Genomic DNA, 15,387 nt, shown 5'->3' on the forward strand with positions numbered 1-15,387 from the left:
AAAACATAATACCAATTTCTTGCGTATATGAGAACAGTTGTGAAACAGCACAATATAAAACATAATACCAATTTCTTGCGTATATGAGAACAGTTGTGTAACAGCACAACATAAAACATAATACCAATTTCTTGCGTATATGAGAACAGTTGTGTAACAGCACAACATAAAACATAATACCAATTTCTTGCGTATATGACGGAGAACAGTTGTGTAACAGCACAACATAAAACACAATGCTGATTTCTTTCGTATATGTTTCACTACAGGTGTAAAACTAAAAAATGTGTTAAAAATATCTTGCTAAGTCCGAATTATAATACTCTTTAAAACAATGGCTATACTTCTTTATTTTGTCTATTGTTGAATATTGAATAATGACCTCAAGATGTCGTTTGTTTTTCTTTGACTTTATGTTGTTTTCTCCTTGACATACACTAACATGTATGCCATTTATCAACATGCATAGGAATGACACATTACTATGTAGATCGATTCAATTAACTTCTTACCCAAACTTTAATATGCATGATACCCAATTCGGGTCGAAAGAAATCTATATGGAAAATATGTAATGCTTGAACCCTACAAAACATGTACATGTATAAAATTTTTATAATAAATGTAAACAATGAAATCCTGAATTCATTATTTATTCATATTGGACATCGATTAAAGACGACTACACTCAATCGGGCGTAGTTTTAACAATACATGCAGTCGATTGGACGTCGATTTGCGAATGTGACGTCAGATTTGGACCCAAACTGTTTATGCATGATACCTAATTCGGGTTGAAAGAAATCTATATGGAAAGTATGCATAAATGCTTGAACCCTACAAAACATGTACAAGTGTAAACAATTAAATCCCGATTTATTATTTATGAAAGACGACTACACTCAATCGGGCGTAGTTTTAGCAATACATGCCGTCACATTGGACGTCGATTAGAGTATCAAAATATTGGACGTCGATTTGCGAATGTGACGTCAGATTTGGATATCGATTTGAGAAACGGATGTCGATTTGAGGAACGGACGTCGATTAGAGGCCGGACGTCGATCTGAGTCTAACAAATATAAAGTGGGTTTTTTTCCCAAAATCAACAAGAATAGTTAACCATACTTTGACTGTTATGATTCAAACAAAGTAAGAAATGTGCATAAAAAAAAGCATTCACTCAAAACACATATTTGTATCTTATTCACAAATTTATACTAAATTACCTGCTGAAATCTGACTCTGACCTAGCTGGGCTTCTTTCACGACCAGATTCCCATCTGTAACCAGCACCTCTGAAAAAAAATCAATAATTTCAATCACAAAACTTAACTGCAAATCAAAGTGCACTGAACGGTAAAGATTGCATCAATTTATCAGTGGGAAGTAAAATTAATTATTGCATTAGTTGTAGTTGATTTAAGGTGGTTCTGGACTATTCGACTGCGCATAATTTCAAGCATGAATTAGAAAAGTATTTGTCGTAAATTTGATATAATTTTTTAAAATATTTTGACTGATTAGAAATGTTAAATCATTGTAGTTATGTGACTAATAGAATATTTTTGTTATTGTCCGTATTTTTAAAAGGTCAAAATGACATTTCACCCATTTTCCCGTCAAAACTTGGGTTTTAAAGCAAAATATATTTTTTTCCTTGTCGATGACCTAGGTTTTTTATTTGCTCATTCTTTGAAGCTATATTTTGGTTTTTTATATTAAAAGTTTTGGACCAAAGTGTCATAGAACTGGGTTTTTTTTTATATTCCAAAAAAATATGTCAACACCTCTATTTTCCCTATCATTTCATTGAAAAATATTCCCGTTTACATACCTGTTTAAAAGTAAAATTTTGAGCTTGAATGGTCCGTGACCCCCTATTTTTTTTCCGACCAATTTGATTCACTTTCTGTGATAAAATAACAAAAAATACGGCACTTCTGATAGAAACTTCCAATAGGCCCGAGCCACCTGAAGAGCAATTATAGCCAAAGGAAGATAACTCCAAATTTACAGATGATTTTAACAATGACATCATTCTATTTTTAGAACAGCTATTAGATTCCTGCACCTTGCAAAAGTTATGTAACTTTCTTGACAAGTGTAACATCATTTTGTGCCTTGAATATCTGAGCATATATTACATTGATAAATTTCTGGAAATGTTCATGGATAGGATGTATAGAATGTTAAGACCAATGCACTGTATTTTGTGTATTAAAAAAAGGTAATGATCAGCCTTGGAACATTAAGATATCAAGTCAGTCCCATAAGGTTTTGATTGCATTTCATGCCATCTGTACCTAAAAATGGAAGTTATAAATATAATGATTTTCTTTCATTAATTTTCTGATCTATTCTACCAAATGAAAGGTATGTTAACTATTACGGAAAAGAGCTATCTCCCTTGCAGTTTTCTAGTGTGCAATAAAATCGCTTGAAATTGATCATTTGAAAGTAATTCACATGTAACACAGCAGTTAAACATTGTCAACTGTCTACATTCAACTTAAGTCAAATGAAAACATAGGATATCAAAAATTACAAATGTTCTCTTGTTTTCCCAAATGAGTACCTGGTAATAAAATTGTACAGGAATTATACTTTAAGAAGGACTGAAAGTGTGTATTCATGACTATTTCTGAATGGAAATTAAGCAACAAGCAACAAAAACTTGCAATAAATTTTAATACCCTATTACATGACTGTAGTGCAAACATGTCAAAAGGTATTGGAGAAATGAACTGTTAAAATTATGCTAGGTCAAAGCAAAATTGTCTCTCGTCAATAAAATACAAATATGATAGCATGATGCTCACATAGTTTTGTTACCACCTTGAGTTACATTATTTTGGTCACTTAGTTTGGACACAATATCTCTTGATTTGAAGCAGTTGTTCTCCCCTAGATACATAAGTGTAATGACTTCTATTACAATATAGGTCACATTGTGTCTTTTTTTCTTTTGTTTATTGTGGTGGTAAAAGAGATATGTAAAAAAAAAAATAATTTTAGGTAAGTAATGATTTGTCAAGATGTCGATCAATCTGTTATTTTTCATGTCATTGTCAAAAATCAAAAAAAAATTATGTTCTTTTTTGTAGTTGTCTATCTTACTGAAACAATAAAAGTTATCAAATACCTTTACATAAATTTTCATCTAGCTCATACACCAAATAAGGAAATAATTACCAATATTCATGGTTTTATCAACCCAAATTGCTGCCTTACAAATTGCATCATAAATCACATAATAGAAATGCTTATCAGCCTGTATTACAAGCCTGACAAATTACCACAAGATTGATTAGTTTTGTTTTCATTCGTCCCTTATGATCATAAACTGGTGTGGATGAACATTTAGGCAAAGAAAAAACAAAACCATCCATTTGCAATGAATTGATTGACTGTTCTTTGTTTAATGTCCAATTACTCACATTTCATTCATATACTGAACAAATATGTGATGGAATAGCTAGGGTCAAAATATCATTAATCCCAGTTGAAATCAGTTCCTTTGAGCGCTTAAAGTTATCTATGTTTACTTCAATTTTAAATATTAGAAAAGATATTAAGTTTTATTCTCCTTATCATTAATCTTTCAACATAAATATTCAAATTCATTTTTTTTATCTGAAAATAAATATGTATTTATAATTACATGAACAAAGAAAGACATGACAGACTACACACCACCATACCCAATTATATAAAGCAATGCTTTAAAATAGCTGACATAGGCAATATATGGTTTTGGGATGCTACATGTAACCAACACCACTTTTAAGGGAAGTTTAAATTGTTGTTTCCCATCATGCACAGATTTGACAACAATATGTCAATGTTCTACAGAGACAGGCTTAATCATTGGTAATTACTAATTACTTACTTTTTCTTTCTGCTCAAAAATTAAAATAATGTTTTTAGGAAAATGTGTGTAAAGTTTTATATTTTTTCAATTATTTAATGAAGAATAATATTAAAACATGTTGAAAGTTGAAATGAAAGAGACTGTACCTAAAAGCGGTAAGTTGTATCACACCACATATTTATACAACCCTGTTTTTTTAAGTTTATTCTTTTTTTAATATTGAGCATTCCTGAAGGTAAATGCAGAAAAGGACTTCAGACAAAACTTATAAAATGTTATTTCTAATTGTGAGCAGTCTTACATTTACCACACAATGTGCAATACTTAAATATTAATGTGCATAAATACAATGTTCTTGATTATTTAGTATTCATTTTCATTCAGTCAAAAATCATTCAAGCTGGTATGAATTAAAGCTAAGTTTGATCCACAGTTATTCCTGTATTTTACCATTATCTTTCTTTTCAATATATCAAAATTAATATGTATCCCTCAATTTTTGTGTTTTTCACTGTGAAAAATTGCAAGCATAAGAGTATCAAGATGCATGCTAGTTATTCCAAGTAATTTTTAAGAGTAAAACTCTGAAAAATGAATACCAAATTAATGTATCCTTTTATGGAATATATAAGAAGAAATTTGATTGTAAATGACAAAAAATCATCAGCAAAATGATCTTTAACTGAATCAATTGATATGCTATATATATATAGTAACTTAACACTAAAATAATGTGTTACTTGTGTAAGAATCAGCTGATATGTTATATACATTAAAACAATATGTTACCTGTGTAAAAATTAGCTGATATGTTAATAACATTAAAACAATATGTTACCTGCTATCCCAAGCTGAATGTGAATCATTATAAGCTGCCCCATATGCCTGTGAATCATAATAACTAGATCCTCTTTCATCCAATCTGTAAATACAAAAGGTATGGTTCAGATGTTAAATAAAATATTTGTGAATAAGTATGTTCCTGAAAGACAGTTCTGAACTTTGAAAGTGGATTGCCTCAAAACTAGTTAAGGAAATAGCATCAAGCTTTTAACATACGGTACTACATGTACATAAGGAAAAATCTATATGCCATTTTTTTATTTTCACTAGAATCTGTTATGCATTTTGACACTTCACTCCCTTTATGTAACTGTAAGTTGGAATAATGGTTAATATCTGTGTTCTCATCCGACGTAACTTCAGATATCTATTAAAGTTTTGACAAATAATCTGCCTGGGATCACTGGCAAAAGGCACCTGCATCATTATTTAATTGATATACTGCTTAGGTTTAGATTTAAACTAGTACTTGTATGTGAGACATAACAATTACAAGAGTTCATAGGCTGAAATGTTTTGTCTGCTTTACAATTTTTAAAGGAATTTTATGTTCCAAGCCTTTAAAATCAAGATCCTATGACACGATCACAAAAACATAACATTATCAATGATCCATGCAAATAAGGTCAAGGTTAAGTAAAGACCTAATAATGATTCTATACATAAATTAAGCTAACATATAATTCTTATGATGCTCAAGGTTTTCCGTTTCATTTTATACTATATATTATATATTAGGAAGTATCTTTATACCTGTCATTTTAATACTGGATGTTTTCTTTTATAGGAATATGCAGATTACTAAAGTATTTCTTTACCAAGGATATTGAATTGATAAGTTAAATGTTTCAATAATTTAAGGTGCTGTCATAGTACATATACTGACAAGCAACTAGGGTATACATTCCGAGTTTTAAATAACCTACACCAACGATATAACTAGCAACTTTGAAATATGCTAGGTTTCAACTGTTCTCCACTAAGCAAATTAGGCATATAGGCATATGCTAATGTAACATGCATCCTCTAACCAAATTGCAATTACACAAATGTATTGTATAAGTTACAATTTTTTTCATGATATTATTATGCAGTTTAACTGTATTGAATGTCAACATTTAGTTGTTCTTTTTTTTCTTCATAAGTCATATTCAAACTTGATCTGTGTTTTGTGGTTCTAAGCAATGAGTATAAGATTCATTACATTTGGTAGTGACAAACTAAAGTTAAAAACAGAAACGAAAAATTCAGCAATTTTTATGGTTATAATATTTAAAGGGGCACAACTCATAAATGACCAAATTTCAAATTTGATCTGTGTTTTGTGGTAATAAGCACTGTATTTCAGTTGTGTAACATTTGGTTGAGGCAGTCTAAAGTTAGAGAACAGAAACCAATTTCAAGAATGTACCCTAGGGATAGGAGACAATGGTAACACTTAATGCCCCCACAACTAGGCAAGAGAGCATAATAAAAATAGTTCATCTTAACAAAACTTAAGCTACCTATTCAGCTTCATAAAACATCAAACATATTTAAGAATATTTACTTGTCTAAAAGATGACACTGATTATTTACATAGTGATAACTTATTGCAAGTCATGAATACCTTGTCCCAACATACATTACTACACATGCAACCATCACATAAGAATTTCATTCCTATTATATAGCTTAAAAGTATTCATTATCAATGATTTATTTGATTTTTTGCTTCCTTTCTTTAAAAATGCAAAAATGTTTTCTTTTTTTGAGTACCGCTAAAAAATAAAACATGTATCTCACCTTCGAGACTTTCTGTAAGGTAAATATAATAAGTAAGTTTGCAAGCCCTCTCACCAGTATATACATTATGCAGAGGTTTTGTTAGTATAAACAATGTGTTTATTTTTAATAATATGAAAACCTATATAACTTGTGAGTTAATTTATTAGTAAGCAATTTAATAAACATAGATATGAGTCCTCCATCCTGAAAGATCTGTTTTTGCCTGCCTTTAATGTCAACCTTGAAACACAGTCTTGGAAATTAGAAACTAATATAGAAGGAACAAAACTCTATTTCCTGTGCAAGTTTAAAGTTGAGTTGTTTCATAGAAGTTAGTTATATATTTGCATCTCTCTTTAACAACATTAAAAACTCTAATTTATCATTATCAAGAAGGTGTTCATATTACACAGATTCCCAGGCCAAATCACCTTTCTATTCATTATCATTTTCTATGTTCAGTGGACCTTAAAATTGGGGTAAAAACTCGTATTTGGCATTAAAATTGGCATGATCATATTATAGGGAACAACATGTGTACTAGATTTCAAGTTGACTGGACTTGACCTTCATCAAAAACTACCTTGACCAAAAACTATAACCTGAATTAGGACAGACGGAAGAACAGACGTCAGACAGATGAACGGACGCAGATCAAAAACATAATGCCCCTAGGTGGGGCATAAAAAAGTAATGAGAACTGATGCAATATTTTATTACCTGACTTTCATCAAAATGTTATCTGAATCAAATTACTTTCAATCATAGTATTTAAGAACCAACTAAAATGTGTGGTAGGAAGGATGCAAATGCTATAATCCAGCTCATAGTTCTTTAAAGGAAAAAGCAAATTTTGATACTTTCTGATGAATGGGCTCAAAATTCATAATTAAAAGACTGATCCATATATGTCAACTCTGAAAGGCAGGCAACATTAAAAAAAAAAGTGGAACTATACAAGCAAAGTTAATCTAAACTATGCAAATAAATGTTCCAAGCACATAAATACATTTGAAATTGTTATTGTTGGTATATGTATCACTATCATGAATACATCATAGTTAAATTAAAGTAAATGTTAACTACAAGTTAATAAACATGCTCTAGTATCTGTTCATCAACATGTTAAATAAACAAACCTGGTTGCTGGTGGTGGGTAGTAATCTGAAATAAAGAAAATGTAATTTTTATCAAGATATTCAATCTTCTTTATTTTTATATTTTTTTTCATTTTTGAGACTATATTCAAAGTAGTTCTTACAAATTGTGACTTAAATGAAGAGTTGGCACTCATACCATCTTCTTATATCTATATACTATGTGTCAATTTCACCGGACTATAACAAAAATAACAGCTCAATAGACAACTTTCAAATTCATGCCTTAAAATTGGTGATTTTGATAAATTTAAAATTGTATCACTTATTTTCTGAGAAAAAAACATATGCCACTATTATTTAATTCATCCTCAACCTGGTCTAGTTAATAGAATACTACAACTTTTATTGATATTTGTATCTTTGTAATACAATCAGGTTTATTACATCATTTCTTGCAGAAGTAATAATATTTGGTTATTTCATTTTCTCTATAGTTTAATCATTTTAAAAGTAGATAAGTTGAATTTTTGTTGAAAAATGAAATATATACTTACGTTCATAGCCAGGTATGGCCCCAGGAGGTGGAACACTGGAAAATGGAACACCTTAAAATGTAATAAACAAACACATTTAGACAAGAAAACCTATATAAAAAAAAATTATTTAGGCAGATGAATTTTCTATTTGTTTTTATATCATTTACAAATAAAAATGTATGTGGATTGTATCATATATCAACAGGTTCTTTCAAATGGTAAAGTTGAAAACATCTATAAATGTTTTAGTGATGCCATCATGATTTGGTAGACTGTTATTGAGTATCTGTGGCAGATGATCACAAATATTTGTTTCCAATTGTTTTAACCACAATCCTTGCAATTTGTGTACAAGAAAACAAACATAACAATTTTGCAGATGAGAAAAAAGACATTAAAAAAATTATTTACACTATACTGTTGGTTAATTAATATTTTTTAGGTACCAATTATCTTGGATTTCAAGTTCTTCATCCTTTAGTATTGATTCATTGAAACTTACCAGGAGGAGGATATCCAGGTGGTGGCAATCCCGGAGGTGGCACTGAATAATCTGGAGGTGGTATCCCTGGTGGCAAGCCAGGCATTCCTGCTGTTGGGTCTGTTGCATAAGATTTCCTAAAAGACAAAACATGCTTTTTGATCTTTTAATATATGCTTACCTAAGGTCTTTAAGATTTACAAATGTATATTAGCTGTGCATATGTTGTATGTTTAAATTTTGTACACCATGAAATTATGTGGTCCATATTTGCATTCAAAATCTGTGTAAAATGAAGAAAATCTGTAGTGGTTTACTTCTCTCTTATACCATATAGGGTATTTTACAATGAAAACAAACATAAAACTTATTTACCCTGTAGTGGGAATAGGATCTCCTGTATTATCTGGTCGCCTTGAATCTCTAGCTGTACTCCCTATTACATCAATGGTACCAGCAATTTTTCTGGTAGTGACTGGCTTTCTGTTCTCAAGAACAGGAACAGATCTTACTGAATCACCTTAAAACATAATATCATAAAATGAAACAACTACATGAAAAATTTTTAATGGATGAGATAGTATATATTGGTTTATTTGTATTCAACACAACTGCAGTTTTCAAATTTCCTATAATATTAACTATAATATTAAAAATTAATATTAAAAACTTATAAACTTATTCACTATATAAAAATCATTTTTAGTAATAACCTTACAAATGCTTTCCTGAATTTGACATATCATTCTGAATCCTTGTTACTACATATAATACAGTTAACACAACTGTCTAATAATTTTGTTGTGGGATATCTTCTAGTATACTTATACCCAAATCTTTTTTTATAACCATATGGGTCATAATTGATCAAATCCAATTACCTAGTAGATCTTTCTTTGGATCTCCAATGGGTCGTACAGGTGCCTGAAATAATAATACATACACATTACTACACATAACTTTTTGTTCCTCAATGTACAAATAAGCCCTAGTCCAATCAATTTATTATAAAATTGTTGCACAATAAATATAAGAAAGCTACTATTTGGCCCCTTATAATGAAATTATACATACAAGGTTTGGTATATTTTTCTAGGTGGTCCGAGTAAAACAAATAATTATAACTACTGTATTTTTTTAATTGTTAAATCTATTGTACAGGTTCTAACCTTGAAACTCTATGTCAAAATGCAAATTATTTTAATTTATTCAGTTTAAAAATAAACCATCTAAATTATAAAATGTTTGTTCTTACATAAGTCCTTCCGCTCATAGATCCAGCTTCTGACCTCATTCTTCTTTGTCTATCACAGTATTGTCTAAGTAAATATTTGTACTTACATATGTCCTTCCGCCCATGGATCCAGCTTCTGACCTCATTCTTCTTTGTCTATCACAGTATTGTCTAAGTAAATATTTGTACTTACATATGTCCTTCCGCTCATAGATCCAGCTTCTGACCTCATTCTTCTTTTTCTATCACAGTATTGTCTAAGTAAATATTTGTACTTACATATGTCCTTCAGCCCATGGATCCAGCTTCTGACCTCATTCTTCTTTTTCTATCACAGTATTGTCTAAGTAAATATTTGTACTTACATATGTCCTTCAGCCCATGGATCCAGCTTCTGACCTCATTCTTCTTTTTCTATCACAGTATTGTCTAAGTAAATATTTGTACTTACATATGTCCTTCCGCCCATGGATCCAGCTTCTGACCTCATTCTTCTTTTTCTATCACAGTATTGTCTAGGTAAATATTTGTACTTACATATGTCCTTCCGCCCATAGATCCAGCTTCTGACCTCATTCTTCTTTGTCTATCACAGTATTGTCTAGGTAAATATTTGTACTTACATATGTCCTTCAGCCCATGGATCCAGCTTCTGACCTCATTCTTCTTTTTCTATCACAGTATTGTCTAGGTAAATATTTGTACTTACATATGTCCTTCCGCCCATGGATCCAGCTTCTGACCTCATTCTTCTTTGTCTATCACAGTATTGTCTCCAGGTATCTTCATTAAACCCATAGTTAAAATAATCAGTTATATCAGCACCTAATAAGAAAATAAATATTGTAAATATTTATACAACTTAGTTAATTTACGATTTGCACTATGATTAAGTTTATCTCCATTGTGATTTCAGTTACAACCCTTTGAAATTGTAAATCCTTTTGTAAAGCATCCATTTCTGTAATTGATTTACATCATATAGAATAATGCTTTTTGATTTGTTATTTATTATTGCATACTTTTAACAGTTAAGTATATTTTGATTGATATTACTGTAGATCTTTTTTGATGTGAGAATACTGTGAATTCTTTTTTTTTTTTTGTGCTTTTATTGTTGACCTATGGGCTATGGACAAAAGGATGAGATTGATAATATTACAATTTCAGGACATTCTGCATTTAAAATATGAGTTATCACTATGCCAAACCCTTCTCGTTGCAATTTCTCTATTCATAATAACATTGTAAACATTTCTGAATGTACAGTGTAAATTATTTTGTAAATTTAGCTCAATAACTTACGACTTTAATTGCTAAGTAACAGAGAAAAATTCTATTCAAGAGTTGAAGGTCAATATTAAAACTCCAAGTTAGTACAAATAAATAAATTTGACTGACCTGGTTTCCTCCATGGTTTATCTTCAGCCTGTATACCATCTAGATCAAAGTCATATGTGGGTACACCATTAATACTCCCCACTGCTTCTACATCCACTCCCTTGGTTGTTCCTGTTGATGTTATAGCTCTAATGGCTCCACCTATAAATAGATTTTAATGTGTTTACATTTTCAATGTGCTCTTAAAAATATTTTTTCTATTTTTAAAATGACTTTATCAGCAAGTATATCAAGCAAGCTAGTTTTAGGCAGTTGTGATAGTTGTTCAGTTGTATGAATTTAGGTGTTTGCGATTCATTGATAAATTAGCATTGATGGTTGTTACCTTTATATGAAACTCCATTGTATAATATTTTTCTAAAACATGTAGTTCATTTTCACGGAGGTATGATTACAGTTTTGAATATTTGAGAAAACAAGAACTGAAATTTTTTTTTCAAAAGATAAGATTTTGTCAACAAAAAGTTCCACTACTAAAATACCATGCATACATAAAATCTCATTTTTACTGTTTGTAGAATTTCATATATATATTAAATTCTTACCAGCAGCCTTGTGGTATCCACCTTGTGTCTTAAATAAATTTCTAGATGCACTGAAAAGATAAAAAGTATAATTAATGAAGTAAAAAAAAACTTGCAGATAGTAATTACCAATATGTTAATAAAGATTACTCTGTATATTTCTTGGATTCATTTTTTAAAGTTTGAATTGAAAAATCAGACACATGACTGAATCTTTATAAAGTACTGTTTTTGTGTCCAATAACAATATATACTAGACAACAAAATGTTAATGACTCCTTCCATTTGACATGTTACTGTTCCTTTGGTGTTAACTAATTTTTGGTGGGTTTAGTAAAAGTTGTATTTTTGTTGATATTTGATTTTGTTGGTACAGACCAATATATACATGTAATTTGTGCTTCAGTCAGATCTATACATTTGTAGATTACCTGAATTCATGAAATCCACTTTAAAATACAGTAGCCCTTTTCACAAAAAATCTTAAGATAAATCTTAAGATTCAATCTTACGAGTATCGTAAGAGAAATCTTAAGTCATTTTCACAAAGGCGGTCGTAAGATTATTTTTTGTCTTAAGAGTAATCTTAAGTTTTTATCTTTAGTAAGAACTTATGACTAATCGTAAGATAAACAATTGCATAGCAACCTTGTTTAACTTTCGTTTCACATGCGCAATGACGACTTCCGATTATCACTTATAGTCACCCCTTTGCCAATATTCTCAAATTACAATGTTATCAAAACCTACGAAAAAGAAACAATACGTATAATATGTTATACACGCTGCATCAATATGTAAAGTACACCACCGGCAAATTCCGGTGTACGATTATATATGTAATGAGTGGGTAAATTTTGAAAACAATATATTATAAATGTGTTAGTGTAACAGCCAGTATGTTCCGTCAGTTGCTTTGTTCCGGCGGAACTTTTCAACTAGTTATTTCGTTCCGATGGAACTTTCCAACTAGTTTTTTTTTATTCCAAGTATAGTCGAAAAGTTCCGGAAAAAAGTAGCTAGTTGAAATGTACCGGAGCAATGCATTGTCATATTATGTGAACAAAAAATTGTTACCGTGTAAGATAAAAATCGATCACGCCCGCTTGGTTAGTACCTATATCCGCTGTACGATGATACACGGGGATTGTAGCTAGTTGAATAGTTCTGGGGGAACAGAACAACTAGTTGCATCGCTCCGAATATACCATATTTCGTCCTTTTTGTAGAAGAGGGGGAAGAATGAGATTCAGTATATATAAGAGCAAGTAATTAATTTACAAGAATACCCAACACGCTGAAAGTAATTTCTTTAGGGAAAAATATAAAAAAATGGCATGGAACTTTTTTTTGGGGGGAAATAATGAAGATGTTTTTAAATGTTGATTTATTGTGGGGGACTAACAAACTCCCCTATCAAAATTTAAGTAGTATAGCTCACATAAAACGGAATAAGTTGCATTATCATGCAAATTTTGTATTCATAGCACCCTCAAGAGAGGGAAGAATACCCCCTCCTCGTATGGCTCTTTGCATCAATTCTCCAAATGGAACTTTGTGACTGGTTGATAAGTTCCGTTTTTGGGCTAGTTCCGGTTTTGACTTATTTACCAAATGGAACTTTCTAACTAGTTGATTTTTCAATTAGTCACTTTGTTCTGGTAAAACTTTTAAACCAGAAGAAGAACAAAGTAACTAGTTAATAAGTTCCTCCGGAACTTTTCGGCTAGTTAGTTCTTTCCGCCCGGAACTTTCCAACGTCGGAACAAAAGAGCATTTACATTAGCTTGTCACTCGCAAGTAAAACAGTAAAAGGCGTAACGGAAAAGGTTCGTGAACAAACAAGACGTGCAAATGCAAGAAAGCTATGGTATCGTGTGGAAGTAAATGCCATTTTAAGCATACACGCAAGAATACAATTAGCGATGAATACTTCTAATATAAATCAACTGACTGCATGTGGCATCTATATTTAATGTTTATGTAGCCTGTAAATTGTAAAATTAATACATTTTTTGTATGTACCCCTCAATTTAGATAATTTTTTAAAGAAGACATTTTGGTAAAGAGATTACTTGTATGTTTCTTTTTTTTATTCTTAATGTCTATACTTCTATTAAAATCTAAATTAAGACCGGCAAAATAGCAAAACTCTATGTAAATCACTATTTTGCCAGAACCGGCAAAATAGCGCCAAGGAGGCTGTTTTCGCGGCCGGAGCACAAAGAGGTTCCGGCAAAATAGCCACTGCCTATTCAGAACATAACTGTCGCAGAAATTACGCCCTGCAACTTGCAAGATTTTTCAAAGATTTTGTCAACTTGTAATAAGATATATATGCTTGGACGGATTAAACATCTATATGACTGTATGTGATTAACAATGTGTACACGGGATATTGCAAGTAGTGTACTCAGCACTGAAAATTGCAAGAGTTAAAGTGAATGGAAACATTGATTTAAACGGATGAATCATATATATATATATATATATTGTTGGGTTGATGTTTAGAAGAGTTGTATATATATATATATATATATATATATATATATATACAACTCTTCTAAACATCAACCCAACAATGTTAGATCTGTAAAATTTGCTTTCGCAAATTTTTTGGTTCTTCCCTCGCCGGGATTCGAACCCATGCTACTGTGATATCGTGACACCAAATCGCCTGCACTGCAGCCGTCCCGCTAGACCACACGACCACCTGGGCTCTCATTAAAAGAGCTTTCGCTGGCCATGTGTTACCTTTCCACGTCAGTTTTAATCTAGCGGCGTACTACAGTACATGATATATTAGGCATGAAGATGTTATTGTTACAGATCAGCTAAATTATCTATAGTAAAGGATCCTACAAATTAATGTAAGATACAGTCACAGAAAATAATTATATTCATAAGTACGTCTGAGTCAGTGACAACCCTACAACAGATGTATCCATCGGATCGCCATCAATGATGGTGATACATGGCTGTGTACATAATGTATATACAACTCGTTTAAACATCAACCCAACAATGTTAGATCTGTAAAATTTGCTTTCGCAAATTTTTTGGTTCTTCTTCACTCGCCGGGATTCGAACCCATGCTACTGTGATATCGTGACACCAAATCGCCTGCACTGCAGCCGTCCCGCTAGACCACACGACCACCTGGGCTCTCATTAAAAGAGCTTTCGCTGGCCATGTGTTACCTTTCCACGTCAGTTTTAATCTAGCGGCGTACTACAGTACATGATATATTAGGCATGAAGATGTTATTGTTACAGATCAGCTATATATATATATATAGCTGGTCCCGCTACTGGTCCCGCCAGACCACACGACCACCTGGGCTCTCTGCGTCGTGAATAATCATGTATCACGATGGGACACTGGACAAATCCATATATTTTCAAAAAAAATTGTGTTGATTTAGCGGGAATTTTGATAAAACAACTATACATACTAAAAAATTAAATTGAGAATGGAAATAGGGAATGTGTGAAAGAGACAAGAAATCGACCATAGAATAGACAACAGCAGAAGGTCACAAAAAGGTCTCCAATGCATGCAGTAAAATGAAAGCCATCATTGCTTAATGCCCGCGTCACACTGTCCCGATTTCTATATATACGATGG

The 15,387-nt window shown here is 31.4% G+C and overlaps 1 protein-coding gene across 3 annotated transcripts in view; it reads right to left on the reverse strand.

The window, feature by feature from the left end:
• Positions 1-15,387, reverse strand: part of LOC139485277 (pre-mRNA 3'-end-processing factor FIP1-like) — a 30,697-nt gene that overhangs the window by 5,413 nt on the left and 9,897 nt on the right. For 2 of the 3 annotated variants that reach the window (XM_071269626.1, XM_071269623.1), the window contains exons 5-14: positions 11,782-11,831; positions 11,237-11,377; positions 10,545-10,660; positions 9,483-9,525; positions 8,977-9,121; positions 8,623-8,738; positions 8,139-8,189; positions 7,624-7,648; positions 4,713-4,796; positions 1,230-1,298 (exon numbers count right to left, since the gene is read on the reverse strand). In XM_071269626.1, coding sequence (XP_071125727.1) covers positions 1,230-1,298; positions 4,713-4,796; positions 7,624-7,648; positions 8,139-8,189; positions 8,623-8,738; positions 8,977-9,121; positions 9,483-9,525; positions 10,545-10,660; positions 11,237-11,377; positions 11,782-11,831 — 840 coding nt within the window. Of the gene's footprint in view, positions 1-1,229; positions 1,299-4,712; positions 4,797-7,623; positions 7,649-8,138; positions 8,190-8,622; positions 8,739-8,976; positions 9,122-9,482; positions 9,526-10,372; positions 10,407-10,544; positions 10,661-11,236; positions 11,378-11,781; positions 11,832-15,387 lie in introns of all 3 variants that reach the window. The other variant, XM_071269625.1, reaches the window with a different exon arrangement.

This window comes from Mytilus edulis, chromosome 8 (assembly GCF_963676685.1).
Source record: "Mytilus edulis chromosome 8, xbMytEdul2.2, whole genome shotgun sequence".
Lineage (NCBI taxonomy): Eukaryota > Metazoa > Mollusca > Bivalvia > Mytilida > Mytilidae > Mytilus > Mytilus edulis.